Source organism: Triturus cristatus, chromosome 4_1, assembly GCF_964204655.1.
Source record: "Triturus cristatus chromosome 4_1, aTriCri1.1, whole genome shotgun sequence".
NCBI lineage: Eukaryota > Metazoa > Chordata > Amphibia > Caudata > Salamandridae > Triturus > Triturus cristatus.
The window spans coordinates 731,054,467-731,079,129 of record NC_140585.1 but is presented as its reverse complement, the minus strand read 5'-3'; the positions used below and the strand labels follow the sequence as shown (position 1 = coordinate 731,079,129).

At 44.7% G+C, this 24,663-nt stretch overlaps 1 protein-coding gene across 1 annotated transcript in view; it reads left to right on the top strand.

Annotated features, from left to right (window-relative positions):
* The window catches only part of WASHC4 (WASH complex subunit 4), a 987,939-nt gene that overhangs the window by 840,649 nt on the left and 122,627 nt on the right, over positions 1–24,663 (top strand). The window contains exon 31 of the mRNA XM_085653223.1: positions 14,776–14,972. Within this exon, the coding sequence (XP_085509349.1) occupies positions 14,776–14,972 (197 nt within the window). The remainder of the gene's footprint in view (positions 1–14,775; positions 14,973–24,663) is intronic.

Genomic DNA, 24,663 nt, shown 5'->3' with positions numbered 1-24,663 from the left:
GCCTCCTCTTGAGCCTCATCAGGACCCCCATTCGTCAATGGGGCTCCCCTCACTTGGGCATTGGTCGCACCCTCACTGTCTTGGGAGGGTTAGCTTACAGCCCTCACCTACTGATGAGTTACTGTCCCCTCCTCGGAGGGCTACCACGGCTTGTGCGGCTTTTCTCAGAGTGGTCTCCTTGGCCACTTGGATTTTGAACATGCAACCCCCTTCGGCGCCCTTGTCTGTGGACCCTTTACTTGATGTCTTCACCATGGGGCAGGAAATGTGGAGCTGCTTCTGCCCTTTAAAGCTTCGATGCCCTTTTGGGTACCTGGGTTCGGCCAGCTTCCAGTGATCCGGTGGCTCGTTCGGTCTTGCACCGCCATCGTCCTGCTCCACATGCTCCGGTCTGCTTATTTGTACATCCAGATGTGCAGGGATTTGCTTTGCAAACTGCCTTCCCTCCCTTGCCCCAGCTAATGCTTCATCCCTCTCGGGAGTCCAGATGGCTTGAGTCATGGGGTCGGAACATCTTTGCCTCCACTAGTGCTGCACTACGGTCACTAAATACAGTGTGTATTCTTGCTCGGGCTACCTCTGCCCTGTGGGACTTGTGGTAAATAATTTAATTACCGGGACTTAATTTGATACAGAAACATAATAAAATAGCTCAGTAAATAAGAGGCAGAATCCGTGGTATTAGAGGTTCGGAATGGGCTTTATTCCAATGGTCGATTATAATCGGTTGCTCCAGGTTCCATCACCACGAAGGTTCAGGAAGTGAAGTACATACATTATTGATAATTATTCACTTTTATACAATAGGCATTACAGTGAGGCCAATGCAAGAGGCGTAACAATTGATAGCAAAGATAACATTTCACATGCGTAGCTGAAGGAGGCGTAATTGGGTGTAACAAGGAAAACGTCATTGGTTATGATGTCACATATGGGTGGACCTATGAAATAATTTCGCAATGTCAGCAAAAATACTTGGCAGGGATGCGCGCGCAGCAGTATGACGCATGATTGACGTGCGACTAGGGGGTGAAGGGGACTTGACATTTAACTCTACATGTGGCGACAGAAGTCTGGAGGGTCAAGTCAACCTAATCCCAAATCATATCTAACATCCTATGTTTAAAGAACTATGTTATCCAGAAGGGAGGTCTCTTAGAGTAGAATCTTATTCTATACTGACTATACTGACTGTTAGTGCGTGTACAAGCGTCTAAGTGTCTACACTAGATGCGAGGGCAGGAATCTTCCATAGTAACAGGGCTATGAATTACTTGCATGAAGACAGAGAAGCCGGGCCTTTGCTCGGTAGCTGGAAGAATGTTTATTGAAACTACTAGACAGGAATGCATCGGGCAGGGAACGGAGCAGATCATTTCGAAGGTAAAATACAGTTTCTTGGCAGGCAACAGGCTGATGTCAGGCTTCGTGAGCCGCGCAGGGAATGAGACAAAGTTCATGGTCACAGATGCAGGCTCAGACTGGAGCTTCAGAGGCAGAAAGCAAGAAAAGCTTGATGACAGAATCAGGGCCTACTTGCCTGGACTGTAAAATGGCATAAGTGAACCATATAAAGCCGGTGGCCTTTCATACTTAGGAATGGAATATCCGGCCTATTCATGGCGGATCTGAAAGAGGACATGTTGACGGTGGACGCACATGGGTTTGCGTCTTCATAACTGGAACTGGAGGGAGCATACATGTACTTGTGATTCATACATGAAACCGTTGGGGTCCAAGATAGGGGACATAACTGACCAGAAAAATCCATATTTCCACATTCCCTCCTTGTCCCCTACTTGCCCGTCAAGAGATATCAATCTTCATTAATCCGTTGATCTGTTCATATAGCATCATTTGTTCTTCTTTGTTCTTCTGGGACGAATGAAATCTTGGTGATGGGACACACGATGTGGCACACAGACCACAAATCGCTGGTCCACATTGTAGGCATAGACAGCAACTGAATAGTATGAGAAAGCCAATACCTAGGAAGGATAGGACCTTCCATCCAAAGGTAGATAATACATTCCAAAACCAACCGGACCAAGTCCAGGTGCCTGGATTCTGGTGTATCTGGCTTACAATCTTATGAAGGCGAGTTATGGCTTTATATACAGATGGCGAATTTTCTGGTATGCTTACACATAATTCACCTTTTACTGGAAATATTGACATAGCGGGCAAAATTGGAGTAGCTTCGGATTCGACATTTAGGATTATAAGATTAAGCGTAAAATTACCTAATCCATACACTTCATTTTCTAGATCAGTTCCTGTTCTCTGGGGAAATCCCTCCTTGTTAGGATAGCAGACCTTAAGTAAAACTAAATTCAAATTTCCCCATACCCAGTTATCTTGATAAACTGCAGAATTCGAATCTAGGGAATTGATTAAGCTAAACCATGCTCCACAGGAGCCGTTGTGTGTGAACGGGTATGGAAAGAGAGGTAGAATTCCTTTATAATTCTGATAGGGAGGGAGTCGGCCACATATCCAACAATTTGTAGCATTGCTAACCTGATGGGAATGATGTAACATACTAATAAACGTGTTATTGCGCAGCGCAAATCTATAAGACAACTCAAGCGGAGGTAATTCACTAAAAGAATGTTCAGCAGTAACATTATAAACGTGTCTAAAAATAGGATAATATATATGCAACAATATACTTGCAGTAATTATTAAAAGACTTAAGGAAAACAAAATTAATAACGTCACTGTACAATGACTACGCAGTGATTTACAGTACGCCTGTCGTTTCAACATTTTTCGGGTGCATTCTCTATTCAGGTCCAAGGGATACATGTCAGAGACAATTCAACCGCTTCACCTCGGAGAGGACTTAAACAATCAAATTGCTTGACTGATTGGATCTGAGTTTTAGTTTATAAAGTTCGGAATTACTCTTTTCAACAAAAGGAAGTTTTGAGTCAATGGGTGAAGACACACGAGGTGTGGTATTCACATCCGCTGGTAGTCCATGAAATTTCTTGATATGACTTGAATGAATCCAGCCTTTTCTGCCCTCGATCTTCACGGCTGTCCTTGTGGTGAGCAAGACCAATTTCGGTGACTTCCACCTAGGATCCAGCTGAGTCTTTCGATCAAAGTTCCTCACTAAAACGAAATCCCCCGGAATTACGTCATGGGGTTTCACCTCAGTGTTGTCAGGAAAAGCTGCAGCTACCTGTGAACGACAAGATTGTAGTGCAGACATCAAGGAAGCCAAATAATCTGTCAGCATATTACAGTCAATATCAGTTATTTTGCGTGGTATAGGTGTCCCCCACATATTTGGTGGTCTGCCAAAGATCACCTCATACGGGGATAGCCCTGTTCGAGAGTGTGCTACCATTCTTGTGTAAAAGAGTGCAACTGGTAACGCTACTACCCAGTCGACACCTTTCTGTCTGCATATTTTGGACAATCTAATTTTCAGGGTCTGATTATGTCTTTCTACGAGACCTGCTGCTTCGGGGTGTCGGACACAGTGGAATTTCCACTGATAGCCTAACAAAAGTGAAACGTGTTTCATTAATTCGGATGAGAACGGCTGGCCGTTATCTGAGTGAACAACACGTGGTAAACCGTATCGTGGGAAGAATTCTCGAACTAACTGTTTGGCAGTAGTCGGGGCCGTGTAATCTGAAACCGGGTATGTCTCTGTCCAACGGGAAAGAGCACAGACAACTACGAGAACATATTTGAATCCTCGACATCGTTCCATCTGGATATAATCCATCTGGAGGACTTCAAAAGGGTGATCAGGAGGCTGAAATCCACCCTGTTCTACGGGAACGCTTTTTCCTGGGTTGAACTGACAACAGATCATACAGGTACGAACTTTTTGTTTGGCTGCAGCTCGTAAATGTTTATTGAACCAAATGTGTTGAATGCTGTCTAGCATAGCTTTTTCTCCTAGATGTGCTGGACTATGTACAGTGTTAATTATAACCTGGACCATTGAATCAGGAAGGAACCACACAGACTTTTCCTTCATCAACCATCCTTGATCCGTTTGGATCCCTCCTAATTCAGTCCATTTCTTTATTTCGTCTGGTGTAGCATGTGTCTGTATATCAATTACGTCAAGAGTAGGATCTTTAACCGTCATACAATGTGTTGGCGTCAGGACTATTGTCTTTGTCATGTCGGATGTTTGAGTTTGAGCAGTCTGTTTAGCTGTTCTGTCAGCTAGATCATTGCCTTGAGAAATGATATCAGTAACTTTCGTATGAGCTTTACATTTCATAATTGATATTGCAGTGGGTAGATGTATTGCATCTAATAGAGCATGAATGAGGGGTCCGTGCTGAATGTGGGCACCGTGAGAAGTTAAATAACCTCTCTCTCGCCACAGCACGCCGAAGTCATGTACAACTCCGAATGCATAACGTGAATCAGTGTATATGTTGACTTTTTTATTTGTGGCTTGAATACAGGCTTGTGTCAGAGCGACAAGCTCTGCTGCTTGAGCGGACAAGGTATTTATGCAATTTGTTTCAATGATTTCAGTGTCTGTTGTGACTGCGTAAGCGGCCACTAGTTCTCCTGTACCTTTTCTCATACATGAACCATCTACATACAACGTCAGGTCTGGGTCTGACAATGGGACATCTGTCAAGTCTTGTCTGGGTTTCGTCGTGATTGTAATAATATCAATACAGTCATGAGCTAGTGGGTCTGTTCCATTTACAGGTAAAAGTGTGGCAGGATTCAATGTGTTACAACGTCTGATTTCTATATGTGGCTGAAACAGTGTTAGTTCGTACCCTGTAAGTCTTGCTATTGTCAAATGTTGTGTTTGCGTTCGATTCACAAGAACCTCCACTGCATGTGGTACTTGTACTGTCAATGGATGTCCTAACACTATGGCATCGCTTTGTCTGATTGCTAAAGCTGTCGCTGCCACTGATTTCAGGCACGCAGGCAGAGCCTGAGCTACGGGATCTAATGTACTAGAAAAATAAGCACACGGTTTGTGTGATCCTGCTTGTTCCTGTGTGAGTACTGACAAAGCAGTACCTTCTCGTTCTGTAACAAAGAGTGTAAAATGTTTTCTGTAACATGGTGTTGCTAAAACAGGTGCTTGGCATAGAGCTTTCTTTAAGCTTTCAAAAGCTTGTGTATGTTCCTGAGTCCAAGGCAGAACAGTCGATGTGGCTGCCTCCTGTGTTGTCAACTGAATGAGTGGTTTTGCTAGAAATGCATACTGAGGGATCCACTGCCTACAATATGAAGTGAGGCCTATAAAAGCCCGCACCTCCTTTTGTGTCTTGGGTATTGGCATGTTAGCTATTAACTGAATGCGGTCGGGTGTAAGCTGCCTTCCCTCCTTGGACAGCGAGTGTCCAAGATAAACAACTCGCTGGACACAGAATTGCAGCTTAGAAGGGGACACCTTGTGCCCCTTTTCGGCTAATAATCGTAAAACTGTCAGTGATGCTTTCTCACATTCGGATTCGCTTCTAGCGGTGATCAGCAGATCATCGACATATTGAAGCAAGGCAGTGTTAACTGGCATGTGGATACTGTCGAGTTCTCGTTTCAGTGCTTGGCTATAGATGCTGGGGCTTTCTGTAAATCCTTGAGGTGCGCGTGAGAATTTGAAGCTACGTCCATTTAAACTAAATCCGAACAAATATTGGCTTTCCGGATCTATTGGGACGCTGGAAAAGGCATTTTTGAGATCAATTACAGTAAAGAATGTTGCTTCGGAATCAATAGCTGTCAGTAATGACGAGATATCTGGGACCACAGGGAATTGTGGCACAATGCATTTGTTCAATTCGCGCAAATCAATGACCAATCGATATACTGGCGGGGCCTTCGGATCTGTTCGTTTAAGAATCGGAATTATCGGTGAATTACATACATTGGAGTCTGTTTCTACAACCACTCCTTGGGCAATGAGCTCGTCAATGATTTGTAGTAAAGCCACTACAGCATCTGGTGGTAACTTGTATTGTCGCATTCGTGGTAGTACCACTCCTGCCTTTAGTGTAACTCGATATGGTGTAATATTCATGCACCCAACATCAGTAGGGCTTTGTGCCCATAGATGTGTAGGTAAAGTCTGTAGTCGGGGATCCATGTCTCTAGACACATAGTGACCTTTAAAATCACGTAAAAACAATCTTACTCCTTCCGGAGAACAACATATTATAGCTCCTAGAGCTTTCAGTGTTTTTATACCTAACAAGTTTTCTGGACAGGATTTAGTGAGCAATAAATCTGTAGTTCGGGTCAAAGGTCCTATCGTAAGTGGAAGAGGCTGTGATACTTCATTAACAATAGGTTTTCCTGAAAAACCAAGGGAAATATTCTGTGAGCCTGAGAGGGGTGCCCCTGGAACTTCACTACGTTTTATTGTTGTTCGACTTGCCCCTGTATCGAGTAAAAAGTTTCTGTCTTGACCTAATAATTCACTATGTACATAAGGTCCTTCTTGGTCTACAGGGATCTCGATAAGGGGTAAGTCAACTTCCCTCTCTAGGCTGTTTCATGCATATCGTTGATAATCAGGATAGTCATACTGTGCGGTCTGGTACAGCTGTCGTGTCGTGGTTTGTGTGGCAGCAACAGGCAGCGCAGGTGCAGCTGGCACAAACTGTATAGACTGTTGCGGAGCTGGCATGGACTGTGCATGCTGCAAGGCTCCTTGTTCATTCTGATCCTGTCTAAGTGGCCGTGGTCTTTCTTTTGTAATACCTGTGGCGATATTACGCTTCAGGACTGGACAATCGTGTATATAATGACCTGGTTGTTTACAATAGTTGCATGTCCCTTTTACAGGTCCTGCTGAATCACCGGAATGTGTCGTACCCTTTTTATGTCCTTCAGCTGGAACTGTCTGGGAGACTAGCATTTTCATTTTTGTGTCTTTCATGCGTCTTTGTTCATCATCTTGTTCCTCTCTAATTCTATTGTGATGATACTGTAACATTTGTAACATTTGTGATGGGGTGTTACCTTGCCAGGTACTCTCGAATTTTAATACTCTATTCTTCACTTGGGGCAAGGAATTTTCAACTAATTTTGTCACAAACAGATGTGGGTATGATTCGCTACTTGCTTTTATGCCACTATTTATACCAAAACATTTTTCAAATCGTGCATAGAAATCACTAGTGTCTTCATCTTGCTTTTGTTTACAGGCTGAAATTGCACCCCAGTCTTCCTTTTTCGTGGTTAATAAACGTGGCAGTACCTGTACTAGTAAACCTGGTAGTGCTTTAGTTTTGTCCCCAAGCCCCGAACCTGGACCTCGGGCCTTTTCTTCATTTTCTAATGCTGTCCAGTCTATCTTTTGGTCTCGCCACCTCCCACTCTTTTTCCTTGAGTTTTTCATAAATGCCAGCAGGCATCAATACCTTTAATATGGTCATAATGTCGGGATAGGTATACTCTCCCATGAGTAACATGTCTTTAATTTCTCGGTGGAAACCCGCTGGGTCTTTGTCATGACTGGGTACCACTTTCTTCATTTCTAACAATTCTATTTTCGATATGGGCGTATATACAAATACACGTTTAAACTCATTGTCCTCGCCTTTTATTGGGTGTACTTCTCGTAAGGGATTCTGTCTGTCCATGTAATACGTGGTTCTTTCCTTAATGGGCAGTGAGACATGTTCTGGGCATATAAAAAGAATGTACTGCTTTCTTGATTCTAGTATTTCTTTAATTAGCTTAGTACCTGAACCTCTCCATCTATTCGTGAGTAATTCAGTCAATATATCAGGTAAGGGACCAGGGTCTGAATGTTGGCTTTTATATAGTATAAGAAGTTGTTGAATCATATAAATCCCAGCTAAACGCTGTTCATCTGGGGTGAGATTCAAAAATGTGTGTGCTACTGTATCATCATCATACTTTCCGGGACTGTCAACCCAATGAACGGCTGACCTGGCTAATTCTTGTTCATCCATAGAATCGAGAAAATGATAACCCCTTCGTTCTCGCAGTAATTTGTCAACGGCTTGGAACGACTGCTCGGGGGACCTTATATTTATTATAGGTGTTTGAAAATTCCTGTTATTTTCTAGACATATCGGACGTATCGGGTCAGTAAGACATCTAGTACTTTTACAAGATCTTCCTCTACCTACATAGGCTATGGTTTCTGACCGTCCTGTGGGCAGTCCTGATCCTTCCTCCTCATTTTGTTCAAACTGGTCTACCGCTAATCTCTCTTCGTGTAGGCGTTCTATTTCTTTACGGATCTTTCGGCACATGGCTATTATACAGTTTTGCTTATCATGTCTCCTTCTGATATATTCTGGCTCCATCTGGTAAGAATTTGCATTGCTTCCGGGTCTACCCCCGGTCGGTCTTGATTTCTGATCACACAATTTATGAGGAAACGTAACAGTTCCCCCTGTATTTCCACTTTCTGGTATTCCATAGCTCTGTTAATACATTCAGAATCTCGCCCTGTTTGGACAAAATGGTATATATTATCTAGATGCATAGTCATTCCTGGTAACTTCCCTAAATACACCGCGGCTCGTCTGATACGTAATGATGCCAGGGTCATTTCGTCCTCTTTTCCGGGCACAGGGTCATATCTACAATCTATAAGAAGTTCCTTAAGCGTACGGGCATTTATGAGTTTGGGGGTACGTGGATGTGCTGACTCTTGAAAGGTAAGTTTATTTATTCTGGGTGGCGTAGAAAAAATGTTGGTAGCACCTCCCGTAGCCCCATCTGGGGTATCGGGCGTGAAAGGATTCGTTGAACGCGATACAGCAACTATAGGTGTGGACACAGCTGTAGAAGCAGCTGTAGGAACAGATGTGGAAACAGATGTGCTTGCCGGGATTTGTGTCAGGATTTTGTGCTGTAGAGATACAGATACAGGATCTCGGCGTTGAACCTCCCCGGCCAACGGTCTATGTGGGGCGGGGTTAGCATACTCGGGAGCTGTGTCATCTAAATATGAGGAAAGAAAAACATCTTCTGCGGTTCTAGGATGCCCCTTGGGATGTACCTTTATTGGAAATAATGGGGGTGGCAAGTCTTTTGGTATCCCCGCAGTAGCCTTAGGTAATCCCTCGGCCAGAAGGGGATACATACCCTTCATAAGGGCATGTCTTTGTCTGTCTACTTGTTCTGATTTCACTCGTGCACCTTCTTCAATTAATAGATTTTCTCGGACTTCATTTGAATTCTCTTTACTCTTCTCTTCCTGTCTACGTGCTTTTTCTGTACGTCTATACGATTCTTTACGCCATAATTCAATGGCGTCTTTCTGTGATTGTCTAGCTTTCTTTTTCCATAATTCTTCCTCTACTTTCACGATGCACTCTGCATCCCAGGTCCCAGCCGCGGGCCACCTCTGACTTTCTGGTAATTCCTTAGTGTAGTCTACCCATAAATCAAGAAATAATATAGCGTCTAAGCCGTGTTTATGATACATGAAGTACCCTGGAGTGTCCCTAGGAGGAATAGGAACAGCTTCTTCGAGTACCCCTTTTCTAGTTGTGATCTGTCTTAATTTCGAAAAGAGCGGCATATTGAGAACTGATCTGATACTTGATCTTGAACAAACTTAATACAGTAATCACAATAATGAACAGTCATTCATACCACAATATGCAGAACGTACTAAAAACATTTAACATTTAACATTTAACTGAGCAACAATGATGATACGATCTAAGGAAACTTAATTACTGAACATAATACTCGGCATTAACTGAATTATTCTGAATTTATATACTAGATATACTAGATGTACTGCTAAACAGTACAGATACACTGCTGAAACAGTGCAGACCGGATTTGTGTACCCAAACCCGTCTGGACCGGCACAACTTATGTGCACGCCAGAACGCCTCCCCAGTAATGGTACTCACCGGGTAGCTCGGAACGGAAGGCCTCGGAAACTGAACTGAACTTGAACCGGACTGGACTCGACTCGAACACTTCGGAAACTGGACTCGACTCGGGACTTCGGAAACTGGTGGGCCTCTGTATACCTCGGATCTTGCTCTCTCAGCTAGGCTCTGGTCGGGATACTTCGCACTTCTCACCGCCTCGTCTGGGTGTTGATCGCAGCCTCAGTCGCCCCCGCTTGACCGGAGGGAGATACAGGAAATCCTGCTGGTACGCGTTGTTGTCCGTCCAGCTGTGGCAGGAGACCGGGCCTGCAACGCACCACCGGCGCGTGAGATGAGAAAGTGTCCCTGTTCGGGCGCCATTCATGTGGTAAATAATTTAATTACCGGGACTTAATTTGATACAGAAACATAATAAAATAGCTCAGTAAATAAGAGGCAGAATCCGTGGTATTAGAGGTTCGGAATGGGCTTTATTCCAATGGTCGATTATAATCGGTTGCTCCAGGTTCCATCACCACGAAGGTTCAGGAAGTGAAGTACATACATTATTGATAATTATTCACTTTTATACAATAGGCATTACAGTGAGGCCAATGCAAGAGGCGTAACAATTGATAGCAAAGATAACATTTCACATGCGTAGCTGAAGGAGGCGTAATTGGGTGTAACAAGGAAAACGTCATTGGTTATGATGTCACATATGGGTGGACCTATGAAATAATTTCGCAATGTCAGCAAAAATACTTGGCAGGGATGCGCGCGCAGCAGTATGACGCATGATTGACGTGCGACTAGGGGGTGAAGGGGACTTGACATTTAACTCTACATGTGGCGACAGAAGTCTGGAGGGTCAAGTCAACCTAATCCCAAATCATATCTAACATCCTATGTTTAAAGAACTATGTTATCCAGAAGGGAGGTCTCTTAGAGTAGAATCTTATTCTATACTGACTATACTGACTGTTAGTGCGTGTACAAGCGTCTAAGTGTCTACACTAGATGCGAGGGCAGGAATCTTCCATAGTAACAGGGCTATGAATTACTTGCATGAAGACAGAGAAGCCGGGCCTTTGCTCGGTAGCTGGAAGAATGTTTATTGAAACTACTAGACAGGAATGCATCGGGCAGGGAACGGAGCAGATAATTTCGAAGGTAAAATACAGTTTCTTGGCAGGCAACAGGCTGATGTCAGGCTTCGTGAGCCGCGCAGGGAATGAGACAAAGTTCATGGTCACAGATGCAGGCTCAGACTGGAGCTTCAGAGGCAGAAAGCAAGAAAAGCTTGATGACAGAATCAGGGCCTACTTGCCTGGACTGTAAAATGGCATAAGTGAACCATATAAAGCCGGTGGCCTTTCATACTTAGGAATGGAATATCCGGCCTATTCATGGCGGATCTGAAAGAGGACATGTTGACGGTGGACGCACATGGGTTTGCGTCTTCATAACTGGAACTGGAGGGAGCATACATGTACTTGTGATTCATACATGAAACCGTTGGGGTCCAAGATAGGGGACATAACTGACCAGAAAAATCCATATTTCCACAGACTCTGCAGAGTCTTTGCTCTCCACCAGCACTGAAAGCGCTCGTGTTGACCTCCTTCATCTTCTCTGGGATGGCCGTGACCTTGCTGAGTTTACAGTCCGCTCCGCCTTGGATACTGTTGATTCCTTAATCCGGGCTATGGCTGGTTCAGTCGCCTTGCGGCGCCATGCTTGGTTACGGGATAGCGACTTCCCGGAGAATATCTGGGAGAGATTTGTTGATTTACCCTTTGATGGGATTTTATTGTTTGATGCTCACCCCGACTCGGTTGTTCAGCGCCTCCTTGCGGGCCTTCGTGCCCCCCCCCCCCCCCGCCTTAGGCCTGTGTTCCTCCGCCGTTTATTCTGGGGTGGTACCTTTTCATTTAGCATCCTTTTGATGCTTCATGTGTTTTAGGCTGGTAGTAAGCCTCAGATCTTCCTTTCCCATGGTCGGGGTGATTATCCTTTCATTTAGCATCCTTTGGCTGCATTATGCGTTTTAAACTGGCAGTTAACCTACTGTGACAGTGACAACTGGGCCTAAGAGATCCCTTGGCCTCTATGCATCCTCTGGTGCTCTTATCTGCCGCTGTACGGTGCTCAATGTTATCTGCTGTTGTACGGTGCTCAATGTTGTGTGTTGGCGGCGTCTTCTATACGTCATGGGTCATCTTGCTTATTTGCTTCATTCTCCTCCTTGGGAGGTTTTTCGGGGTGTTCATCACGCTTTAAAGGCAGCTTCCGTCTGTCCTTACTGCATCAGGTGTGTTCCCCTACAACCATGTTGCATAGTCGTGGCTGCTTTACCCGTTTTTACCAAATATATGTATTTATGTATATATACAAGTTCCACGTGTACTCTTCTTCCTAACTCTACACCTCTCTTCGAGGCTGCAAGGTCTGGTCCGAAGTCTCAATTTTTCAGGGAGCTTTTCAGTGCTGCATGCGGAATTGCCAATAAGGCCCTTTTTGCATTCCACTTACTGGGGTGGTTTCCCGGTGTTAAACTGCTCCCTTCTTCGTGTTCAGTTATTGAACGATTTTCTCTTCTGGACAAGGGTTACTTTCCTTCCAGTCGGAGGGTGTGGTCTGAAATTCTGCGATTCTCCCTCCGTTTCTATGCCTTAGTACTTTATTGCCTCTGCTGCACCTTCCTTCGGATGTTCCTCCTTCTTTAAGTTCACCCTATATTATATCAGCTGGGCATGCGGGACGGCTCTTCTGATGTCAAAGTCCTAGGTCTACACCCTGCATATCTGTTTTTCGTATGTTGGTTCTCACCTTGGCCTTCCAGCTGCCTGGTCGAGCGGCCTCATGCTTATTTTTATTTTAGCTACGCCACCTTATGGTCTCTGTGGCTGTTTTATGCTTATTTTAGCTACGCCACCTTATGGTCTCTGTGGCTGTTTATGTGGTGGCCTGCATCAGCGTGCTTCAGATTGTTACTGTTCGCCCCTGTTCCCCCTTTTGGGACTGGGTGTGCACTTGGCATGTTTCTTGTCTCCGCCTGCAATTCTAAAAACATCGCTCATTTCTACTCTTGAACTTTGGTTCTTGGCTGTAGCCTCTCCGGCCTTCCTTCCATGGGCTAGCCTGGTAGGCTCTGGTTGCATCTCTTCATTTTTCTTCTCAACCTTTGGTCGGTGTTCACATAGTGCGCCATTAATCTGAGAGTGGTCCTTCTTCCTCTCTCTTTCTTTTGTTCTGGTATATGGCTGGTGCCGTTTCTACCTCTCATGCTTATACAGGTATGGTGTAGCGCCATTCTGGCGTTTTTGGGATGTCTTGCATCCTGTAATCTTTTGCTCTTCCGAGCTATTTGGGTTGCTGTCTGGCTGTTCTGCCACAGCCTTCCCCATTGTCCGTCACTCTGTTGCCGGCTCAAGTGCTTGGCGCTTTCTGATGTTTTGTCGCAGACCCACCTCCCCTTTGGGGTATGGCTGTGGTATCTATTCTAAGTTAAGGAATCTGCGGCTAGATGTCTCTATCAGATGTATGAGTTACTTACCTTCGGTAACGATGTATCTGGTAGAGACGTTGTCTAGCCGCAGATTCCTTAACGCCCACCCTGCCTCCCCGTTCTGCGAGGACCTTGCCAAGTGGGGTTCTCCGCTGGCCTCTTTCCGTTGCCATTGGTTTTTTTCTCACGGGTGCTCACATTGTTGCGTCCCTTTGAGAATTGCCATAATACAGCTGACTCCCTCTCAGGGGTTTCTTACCTGTAAAATCATGCCTTTTAATTAACCTTCACCAGGAGATTCATCTTCATTTTCTTTTCTTCTCCTGCTACCTTCCCTCCCTCCCGCCTTCTCTATTGGCTCAGGGTTCTGGTCTCCTCTACAGTCGTCTTCCTTGGGGATCTGTTGACGTCTGTTTCAGACTTCCATTACTATAGGGGCAGTGCCAATCTTTTCATACCTTCCTACGGTGGACCGTTGTTCTCTCTGTGCTCCCTTCTTGCTAGACGACACAGTTCTACATAGTAATAACAGTCTATTTCTGTCTGTAGTTCTACATGGTAATGTTTCTGTCTGTTGAGATATTCTTCCCTTGTTGCACTCGCAAAGGGTCTTCGCTTAGCTTGTGGGGTTCTTTCTCACAACTTTTTCACTTGTATGTAGGCAGTGTCTAATACTGTCTTTTACTATCGTGTCTTGCACCATCCTCCTTCTTTATTCACAGATTTTTCATCCCTCGCACACTGTTCCCATACCTTCACAGTTTGTTGTTGGCGGCTCCGCGTTGTACCGCGGAAATGTTTCTCCAAAGAAAACTGACGTCAACGCACCGGGAGGGACTTATATGACCACGCTGACGTCGCGTACGTGGACGACATCAGGGCGGGGTCGTGTGGCGCCGTCCCCCGCGCGCAGAGGTGCTGCTGCGAAAAGTTTTCCAGATCCAGCCTGACGCCTGGGGATATTCTAAGTTAAGGAATCTCCGGCTAGACAACGTCTGTACCAGATACATCGTCACCGAAGGTAAGTAACTCGTACTTCTGTGTCATAATTGCTCTACTGTGCTAAGCCTACATTATGTGCCGTGGCTATAGAAACGCTTTCAGCACAATTGAACAAAGAGACATTCGAGCCCTAGCAGTAAAGACGCGTTTGCTACTCGACTGTGTAAACCAGTGCCCCTTCATCAAGGACCCTGTCTAGAATTGCCTTGCCATTAAACCAGCTCCGATTATATACAGTATACAAATCAAAGTTGATTGTGTGAATGCAGTTTCATAAAAGGACTCTGTCCCTTAACTGCTGTGGTATATTCTATATATTGTTGAATAAAGTGTGACTTTATGTTTATGAATGGTGTAACAGGTAGATCACGTACACTGTTTTGCAGATCCCTTCAAGTTAGTGTGTTTTTTATTATTTTTATTTTCTTACTGTAGGTGTTGCTTACATTTTAAAGCTCTTAGATCAGTACCAGGAGTTTGACTCATTGCATTGGTTCCAGTCGGCACGAGAGAAGTATTTGAAGGAGAAAAAAGCAGTTGTTAAGCAACAAAATGTGCAATCTACTAACCAAGATGAAAAGTTACTCCAGACGATGAACCTTACTCAGAAGAGGTTGGATGTCTATTTACAGGTATTCTTAACTGTTGTATTGTTCAAATGCTTTTTTTCTCTTTCAATCTCTGTTATTATAGTGCATTTTTAAACTTTGGATGCTGATACAGTGAGCCAAACTGTTTCTCATACTGCTTCTTGCCCCATATCACAGTGCACATTTAAAAGTAGATAAAACTGCCCGAGAATCTGTTTTCAGCCATTCTAAAGGCAAAACGTGTGCAATGTATGATGTCTGACCTATTGATACATGCCACATGTTACCCTAATCCCAAGGGTTGCTGGTTAGTTTTCCATTCCACATAAACCTGGATTTGCAGAAAGAGCGAGCAATGGTGAGTACTTCTTTATCCAGGAGTGTATTAGTTAGGCCTTGGTTCCTATTCATAATACTTACTGTTGTTTCCCTTATCCCTTGATCTATTGTTGGTTCTCAGTGTTTTCCTTTAGGTATGACGTTAACCAAGACCTTTTGATTTTACTAAAATTATATGTGTAATATACTTACTTAAAGGGGCTTTCTGCCACTTCTCGTCACCCATTGGTCTGTTGTGTCATTCCCATTTTGCTTCTGCCTACTACAGCATTGGGCAGTGGGTCATACTACTAAAGCCTCTGGTTAGCGTCACTTTGAGTGACTGCATTTTGCTGTTTCAGAAGGTGGACATCCACACACAGTGTACTTCCCTTTAGTGCCAGTGTTGCCTGTCTCCTTCCAATGCTGTTGTGTATTCCTTTTGAAGTGGACTGCTGCTATTTCACATTATACCATATTGCATTCCTGGACTCGGTTTCACCAATGGTTTGTTGATAAACCTTGTCCAGGAAGAAAACAAACTTTATCATGTTTAATTTGCAGCACACTTGTAACAGTTTAATTTAGACAAAAGTGGAGTGTAGAGGACGTGGCCAAAATAGCGTCGGAGCAGTCACATAGTACGGAGCTCCGTGTGCGAACACTTTTAAAATAGCCAACAACTTGGGGGCGGAGCTTGCCGCGCTTGGAAATGGCCGCGATGTAAGCGAGCTCTCCTGACTACGCCGCAATCCTGCATTTATCCTGGATACCACACTGAGAACTCTCCCAAAAAACGGAGGAATCGTGTTGCTGAAGTACCTGCCGTGGTATATGGGCGCTCTGACTTCATCCGCGGTGCACTGGGTCGGAGCGAGAGGGACTGCGGACCCGGCCGGGTGGTGATGGCACGCTTGAGACTGCCTGCGTCGTGCCGCATCCTGCACGCAAGCCTGGGGCGCCGCTATCTGGGGCAGGCCTTCTGACGTGGCCGGAGCAGGGACCAATGTGCGGTGAGCGGACAGTGCCGAGCCGTGGGTACTGGTGGCCGCGGACGACGGACTACTATTTCGCCTCGCTGCACAGGCCTTGTGGTGCTCGAGAGAACGTGAGCGCCGCACTGGAGGTGGAGTGAGGCCCTGGCGCGAGATCGGAAGATTAAAGATCCTAGGAGGCACGATGTCGCGGCACATGGTAAGAGACTCCCGCCGGGATGCTGGCTTGACGCAGCCCCCCTTGTCCTGTTGCGCCCTACCTGTGCCGTCTAGCAAATAAGGGTAATATTGACTGGGGCCGGCATACATTGTGAGCGTCAGTCCCAAGACGCATGGTGGCTTTGAATCTGCCTGACACCAGCATCGCTTCTGGGAGAGGTCCATCTGGAAAATACTGGAGGAACAGCGCTATTGGTGAGGAGCGGCCATATGCGGCAGTCTCGATGGAATACTGGGAGGTGGAGATGTGGTTTGGCGACGGAGCGGTCCCAACAGAGCACACAGCAGTGCGCAGCGCATGCTAGTTACATGGGACGGCGCAAAAAGTGTGAAGCATTCCACTGATGGCGAGGGGGATCTATTAAGTGGCCACGCAACGGGTGCTGTATTTGACGCGCACCTGCAGGGTCTGCTGCACGTGGTCCTGCGCATGCTCTCCAAAGTGGATGACAAGTTGCGCCCTGACTGCTGTTCCACCCGGGGGATCACCCTGTGATATGAGGAAGAAGCCAATTCTGATGGGCGTATAAGTGCCTTCCCTTGTGGAAATATGGATTTTTATGATCAGTTATGTCCCCTATCTTGGACCCCAACGGTTTCATGTATAAATCACAAGTACATGTATGTTCCCTCCAGTTCCAGTTATGAAGACGCAAACACATGTGCGTCCACCGCCAACATGTCCTCTTTCAGATCCGCCATGAATGGGCCGGATAGTCTATTCCTAAGTATGAAAGGCCACCGGCTTTATATGGTTCATTTATGCCATTTTACAGTCCAGGCAAGTAGGCCCTGATTCTGCCATCAAGCCTTTTCTTGCCTTCTGCCTCTGAAAAGCTCCAGTCTGAGCTCGCATCTGTATCCATGAACTTTGTCTCATTCCCTGCGCAGCTAACGGTGCCTGACATCAGCCTGTTGCCTGCCAAAAACTGTATTTCACCTTCGAAATTATCTGCTCCGCTCCCTACCCAATGCATTCCTGTCTAGTAGTTTAAGTAAACATTCTTCCAGCTACCGAGCAAAAGGCCCGGCTTCTCTGTCTTTATACAAGTAATTCATAGCCCTGTTACTATGGAAGATTTCTGCCCCCGCATATTGTGTAGACACTTAGACGCTTGTACACGCACTAACAGTCAGTATAGTCAGTATAGAATAAGATTCTACTCTAAGAAGACCTCTCTTTTGGATAACATAGTTCTTTAAACATAGGATGTTAGATATGATTTGGGATTAGGTTGACTTGACCCTCCAGACTTCTGTCGCCACATGTAGAGCTAAATGTCAAGTCCCCTTCACCCCCTAGTTGCACGTCAATCACACGTCATGCTGCTGCGCACGCATTTCTGCCAAGTATTTCTGCTGACATTGCGAAATTCTTTCATGGAACCACCCTATTATGACATCATACCTGATGACGTTCTTTAGTTACACCCAGTTACACCCACTTTTGCTACGCATGTATGTTTTATCTTTACTATCAATTGTTACGCCTCCTGCATTTGCTTCACTGTAATGCCTATTGTATAAAAATGATTACTTGTCAATAAAGTAGCGTCTTCACTTCCTGAACCTTCGTGGTGATGGAATATGGAGCTCCTCAATTTAAATTGATTTTGGAATAAAGCCCGTTCCGAACCTCTAATACCACGGATTCTGCCTCTTATTTTACTGAGCTATTATTATAGATTTTCCGCATCAAATTAAGTTCCGGTAATTAAATTATTTACCACATAAATGGCGCCCGAATAGGGACACTTTCTCATCTCACGCGCCGGCGGTGCGTTGCAGGCCCGGTCTCCTGTCACAGCTGGACGGACAACAACGCGTACCCACAGGATTTCCTGTATCTCCCTCCTGCCGAGCGGGGGTAACTGAGGCTGCGATCAACACCCAGACGAGGCGGTGAGAAGTGCGAAGTATCCCGACCAGAGCCTAGCTGAGAGAGCAAGATCCGAGGTATACAGAGGCCCACCAGTTTCCGAAGTTTCCGAAGTTCCGAGTCGAGTCCAGTCCGGTTCAAGTTCAGTTCAGTTCCGAAGCCTTCCGTTCCGAGCTACCCGGTGAGTACCATTATCGGGGAGGCGTTCTGACGTGCACATAGGTTGTGCCGGTCAAGACGGGTTTGGGTACACAAATCCGGTCTGCACTGTTTCAGCAGTGTATCTGTACTGTTTAGCAGTATATCAAGTATGTCTAGTACATAATTCAAAATTACCTAGTTAGTATCGAGTATTATGCTTAGTGACTAGTTCCCTAAATGACCATCATTGTTTATTCATTAAATGTTAAATGTTAAAATGTTTTAAATACGTTCTGTATATTGTGGTGTGAATGACTGTTCATTATTGTGTTTTATGGTATTAAACGTGTTCAAAATTAGGTATCAGATCAGTTCTCAATATGCCGCTCTTTTCGAAATTAAGACAGATTAAAACTAGAAAAGGGGTACTCGAAGAAGCTGTTCCCATTCCTCCTAGGGACACTCCAGGGTACTTCATGTATCATAAACATGGCCTAGACGCCATATTATTTCTTGATCTATGGGTAGACTACACCAAGGAATTACCAGAAAGTCAGAGGTGGCCCGCAGCTGGGACCTGGGATGCAGATTGCATTATGAAAGTAGAAGAAGAATTATGGAAAAAGAAAGCTAGACAGTCACAGAAAGATGCCATTGAATTATGGCGTAAAGAATCATATAGACGCACAGAGAAAGCGCTCAGACAGGAAGAGAAAAGTAAGGAGAATTCAAATAAAGTTCGAGAAAGTGTATTAATTGAAGAAGGTACTCGAGTAAAGTCAGAACAAACAGACAGACAAAGAAATGCCCTTGTGAATGGTATGTATCCTCTTCTGGCCGAAGGATTACCTAAGGCTACTCCGGAGATACCAAAAGACTTGCCACCCCCATTGTTTCCGATAAAAGCACATCCCAAAGGCCATCCCAGATCCGCAGAAGATGTTTTTCTTTCCTCTTATTTAGACGACGCAGCTCCCGAGTATGCTAATACTGCGCCACATAGACCGTCTGCCGAGGGGGTTCAACGCCAAGACCCTCCTTCGTCTGTACCTCTGCAACAGCAAACTCCGACACAAGTTCCGGCAAGCACATCTGTTTCTACATCCGCATCCACACCTATGGTTGCTATATCCCGTTCAACGAATCCTTTCACATCCAGCACCCCAGGTGGTGCTACCGGAGGTACATCAAGCATTTTTTCTACGCCACCCAGAACAAATAAACTTTCCTTTCAAGAATTAGCCCACCAACGTACACCCAAACTAGTAACTCCCAACACGCTCAAGGAACTTCTAATAGATTGTAGATATGACCCTGTGCCCGGAAAAGGGGACGAAATGATGCTGGCATCATTACGTATCCGACGAGCTGCAATATACCTAGGAAAGCTACCAGGAATGACTGCACATTTAGAAAATATATATCACTTTGTTCAGTCAGGGCGAGACCCTGAGAGTATTAACAGAGCCATGGAGTACCAAAAGGTGGAAATACAGGGGGAACTGTTACGTTTCCTCATAAACTGTGTGATCAGAAATCAAGATCAACCAGGGGTAAATCCGGAAGAAATGCAAATTCTTACCACATGGGGTAAGAATATATCAGAGGGGAGACACGATAAACGATCATGTATAGTAGCTATGAGCAGAAAGATCCGCAAAGAAATAGAACGAATACACGAGGAAAGATTAGCAGTAGACGAACCAGAACAAACCGAGGACGAGGAAGAATTAGAACTGCCCACAGGACAGTTAGAAACCATGGCCTATGTAGGTAGAGGAAGATCTTGCAATAATACTAAATGCTTTACTGATCCGATATGTCCGATACGTCCAGATAATAACAGAAAATTCCAAACTCCTATAATAAATATAAGGTCCCCCGAACATTCATTCCAAGCCGCTGACAAATTACTCCGAGAACGAAGGGGTTATCATATACTCGATTCTATGGACGAACAAGAATTAGCCAGGTCAGCCGTACACTGGGTTGATAGTCCTGGAAAATATGGTGATGATACACTAGCACATACGTTTTTGAACCTCGCCCCAGATGAACAGCGTTTAGCTGGTATCTATATGATTCAACAACTCCTTATATTATATAAAAGCCAACACTCCGATCCTGGCCCCTTACCTGATATATTGACTGAATTACTCACGAATAAATGGAGAGGTTCCGGTACCAAGTTAATTAGAGAAATACTAGAATCTAGAAGGCAGTACATTCTTTTTGTATGTCCTGAACATGTCTCACTGCCCATCAAGGAAAGAACGACGTATTACATGGATAGACAAAATCCCTTACGCGAAGTGCACCCGATAAAGGGTGATGACAATGAGTTTAAACGTGTGTTTGTATACACACCCATATCTAAAATAGAACTATTAGAAATGAAGAAAGTGGTACCCAGTCATGACAAAGACCCAGCGGGTTTCCACCGTGAAATTAAAGATATGTTACTCATGGGAGAATATACCTACCCCGACATTATGACAATATTGAAGGTATTAATGCCTGCGGGCATTTACGAAAAACTCAAGGAAAAGGATTGGGAGGTGGGAGACCAGAAGATAGATTGGACAGCATTAGAAAACGAAGAAAAAGCTCGAGGTCCAGGTTCAGGGCTCGGGGACAAGATCAAAACACTACCAGGTCTACTAGTACAGGTACTGCCATGTTTATTAACTACGAAAAAGGAAGACTGGGGTGCAATCTCAGCCTGTAAACAAAAACCAGATGAAGACACTAGTGATTTCTATTCCCGATTTGAAAAATGTTTTGGTATAAATAGTGGAATAAAAGCAAGTAGCGAGTCGTATCCACATCTGTTTGTGACAAAATTGGTTGAAAATGCCTTGCCCCAAGTTAAGAATAGAGTATTGAAATTCGAGAGTACCTGGCAAGGTAACACTCCGTCACAAATGTTACAAATGCTACAGTACCATCACAATAGAATTAGAGAAGAACAAGAACATGAACATAGGCGCATGAAAGACACGAAAATGAAAATGCTAGTTTCCCAGACAGTTCCAGCTGACGGTCATAAGAAGGGTATAACACAGTCCAGTGTTTCAACAGGTCCTGTTAAAGGGACGTGCAACTATTGTAAACAGCCAGGTCATTATGTACACGATTGTCCCGTTTTAAAACATAATATCGCCATAGGTAACACAAAAGAAAGACCAAGACCACTTAGACAGGATCAGAATCAACAAGGAACCCCGCAGCATGCACAGTCCATGCCAGCTCCGCAACAGTCTATGCCAGCTCCACCACCGCAGCCTATTGCTGCCACACAAACAACGACCCGACAGATGTATCAGACCGCACAGTATGACTATCCTGATTATCAACGATACTCATGAAACAGCCTAGAGAGGGAAGTTGGCTTACCCCTTATTGAGGTCCCTGTAGATCAAGAAGGACCTTATGTACACAGTGAACTGTTAGGTCAAGATAGAAAATTCTTACTTGATACAGGGGCAAGCCGAACAACAATAAAACGTAGTGAAGTTCCAGGGGCACCCCTCTCAGGCTCACAGAATATTTCCCTTGGCTTTTCAGGAAAACCTATCATTAACGAAGTAACACAGCCTCTTCCACTTACGATCGGTCCCTTGACACGAACTACAGATTTATTACTTACTAAATCATGTCCAGAAAACTTGTTAGGCATAAAAACTTTGAAAGCTCTAGAAGCTATTATATGTTGTTCTCCGGAAGGAGTAAGATTGTTTTTACGTGATTTCAAAGGGCACTACGTGTCCCGAGACATGGATCACCGACTACAGACTTTACCCACACATTTATGGGCACAAGGCCCTACAGATGTTGGTTGCATGAACATTACACCATATCGAGTCACACTAAAGGCAGGAGTGGTACTTCCACGAATGCGACAATACAAGTTACCCCCAGATGCTGTAGTGGCTTTACTACAAATCATTGACGAGCTTATTACCCAAGGAGTGGTTGTGGAAACTGACTCCAATATATGTAATTCACCGATAATTCCGATTCTTAAACGAACCGATCCAACAGCCCCGCCAGTATATCGATTGGTTATTGATCTGCGCGAATTAAATAAATGCATAGTACCACAATACCCCGTAGTCCCAGACATTTCTTCATTACTGACAGCCATTGATTCCGAAGCAACATTCTTTACTGTAATTGATCTCAAGAATGCCTTCTTCAGCGTCCCAATAGATCCGGAAAGCCAATACTTGTTCGGATTTAGTTTAAATGGACGAAGCTTTAAATTCACACGCGCACCTCAAGGATTTACAGAAAGCCCCAGCATTTATAGCCAAGCACTGAAACGAGAACTCGACAGTATCCACATGCCAGTCAACACTGCCCTGCTTCAATACGTCGATGATCTGCTGATCACCGCTAGAAGCGAACCTGAATGTGAAAAAGCCTCACTGACGGTTTTACAATTTTTGGCCGAAAAGGGGCACAAGGTGTCCCCTTCTAAGCTGCAATTCTGTGTCCAGCGAGTTGTTTACCTTGGTCACTCGCTGTCCAAGGAGGGAAGGCAGCTTACACCAGATCGCATCCAGCTAATTGCTAATATGCCAATACCCAAGACACAAAAGGAGGTGCGGGCTTTCATAGGCCTCACTTCATATTGTAGGCAGTGGATCCCTCAGTATGCATTTCTAGCGAAACCACTCATTCAATTGACAACACAGGAGGCAGCCACATCGACTGTTCTCCCTTGGACTCAGGAACATACACAAGCTTTTGAAAGCCTAAAGAAAGCCTTATGCCAAGCACCTGTTTTAGCAACACCATGTTACAATAAACAGTTTACACTCTTCGTTACAGAACGCGAAGGTACTGCCTTGTCAGTACTCACACAGGAACAAGCAGGATCACACAAACCATGTGCTTATTTTTCTAGTACATTAGATCCCGTAGCTCAGGCTTTGCCTGCGTGCCTGAAATCAGTGGCAGCAACAGCTTTAGCAATCAGACAAAGCGATGCCATAGTATTAGGACATCCATTGACAGTACAAGTACTACATGCAGTAGAGGTTCTCTTGAACCGCACACAAACACAACACTTGACTATAGCACGACTTACTGGTTACGAATTAACATTGTTTCAGCCACATATAGAAATCAGACGTTGTAGTACATTGAATCCTGCCACATTGTTACCTCTAAATGGAACAGACCCACTTGCACATGATTGTATTGAAGTTATCACTATCACGACGAAACCCAGACAAGATTTGACAGACGTCCCATTGTCAGACCCAGACCTGACGTTGTATGTAGATGGTTCATGTATGAGAACAGGTACAGGAGAGCTAGTGGCCGCTTACGCAGTCACAACAGACACTGAAATCGTTGAAACAAATTGCATAAATACCTTGTCAGCTCAAGCCGCAGAGCTCATCGCTCTGACACAAGCCTGTATTCAAGCCACAAATAAAAAAGTCAACATATACACTGATTCACGTTATGCATTCGGAGTTGTACATGACTTCGGCGTGCTGTGGCGAGAGAGAGGTTATTTAACTTCTCACGGTGCCCACATTCAGCACGGACCCCTCATTCATGCCTTATTAGATGCAATACATCTACCCACTGCAATATCAATTATGAAATGTAAAGCTCATACGAAAGTTACTGATATCATTTCTCAAGGCAATGATCTAGCTGACAGAACAGCTAAACAGACTGCTCAAACTCAAACATCCGACATGACAAAGACAATAGTCCCGACACCAACACATTGCATGATGGTTAAGGATCCCGCTCTTGACGTAATCGACATACAGACACATGCTACACCAGATGAAATAAAGAAATGGACTGAATTAGGAGGGATCCAAACGGATCAAGGATGGATGACGAAGGAAAAATCTGTATGGTTCCTTCCTGATTCAATGGTCCAAGTCGTTATTAACACTGTACATAGTCCAGCGCATCTAGGAGAAAAAGCTATGCTAGACAGCATTCAACACATTTGGTTCAACAAACATTTACGAGCAGCAGCTAAACAAAAAGTTCGTACCTGTATGATCTGTTGTCAGTTTAACCCAGGTAAAAGCATTCCCGTAGAACAGGGTGGATTTCAGCCTCCTGATTACCCTTTTGAAGTCCTCCAGATGATTTATATCCAGATGGAACGATGTCGAGGATTCAAATATGTTCTTGTAGT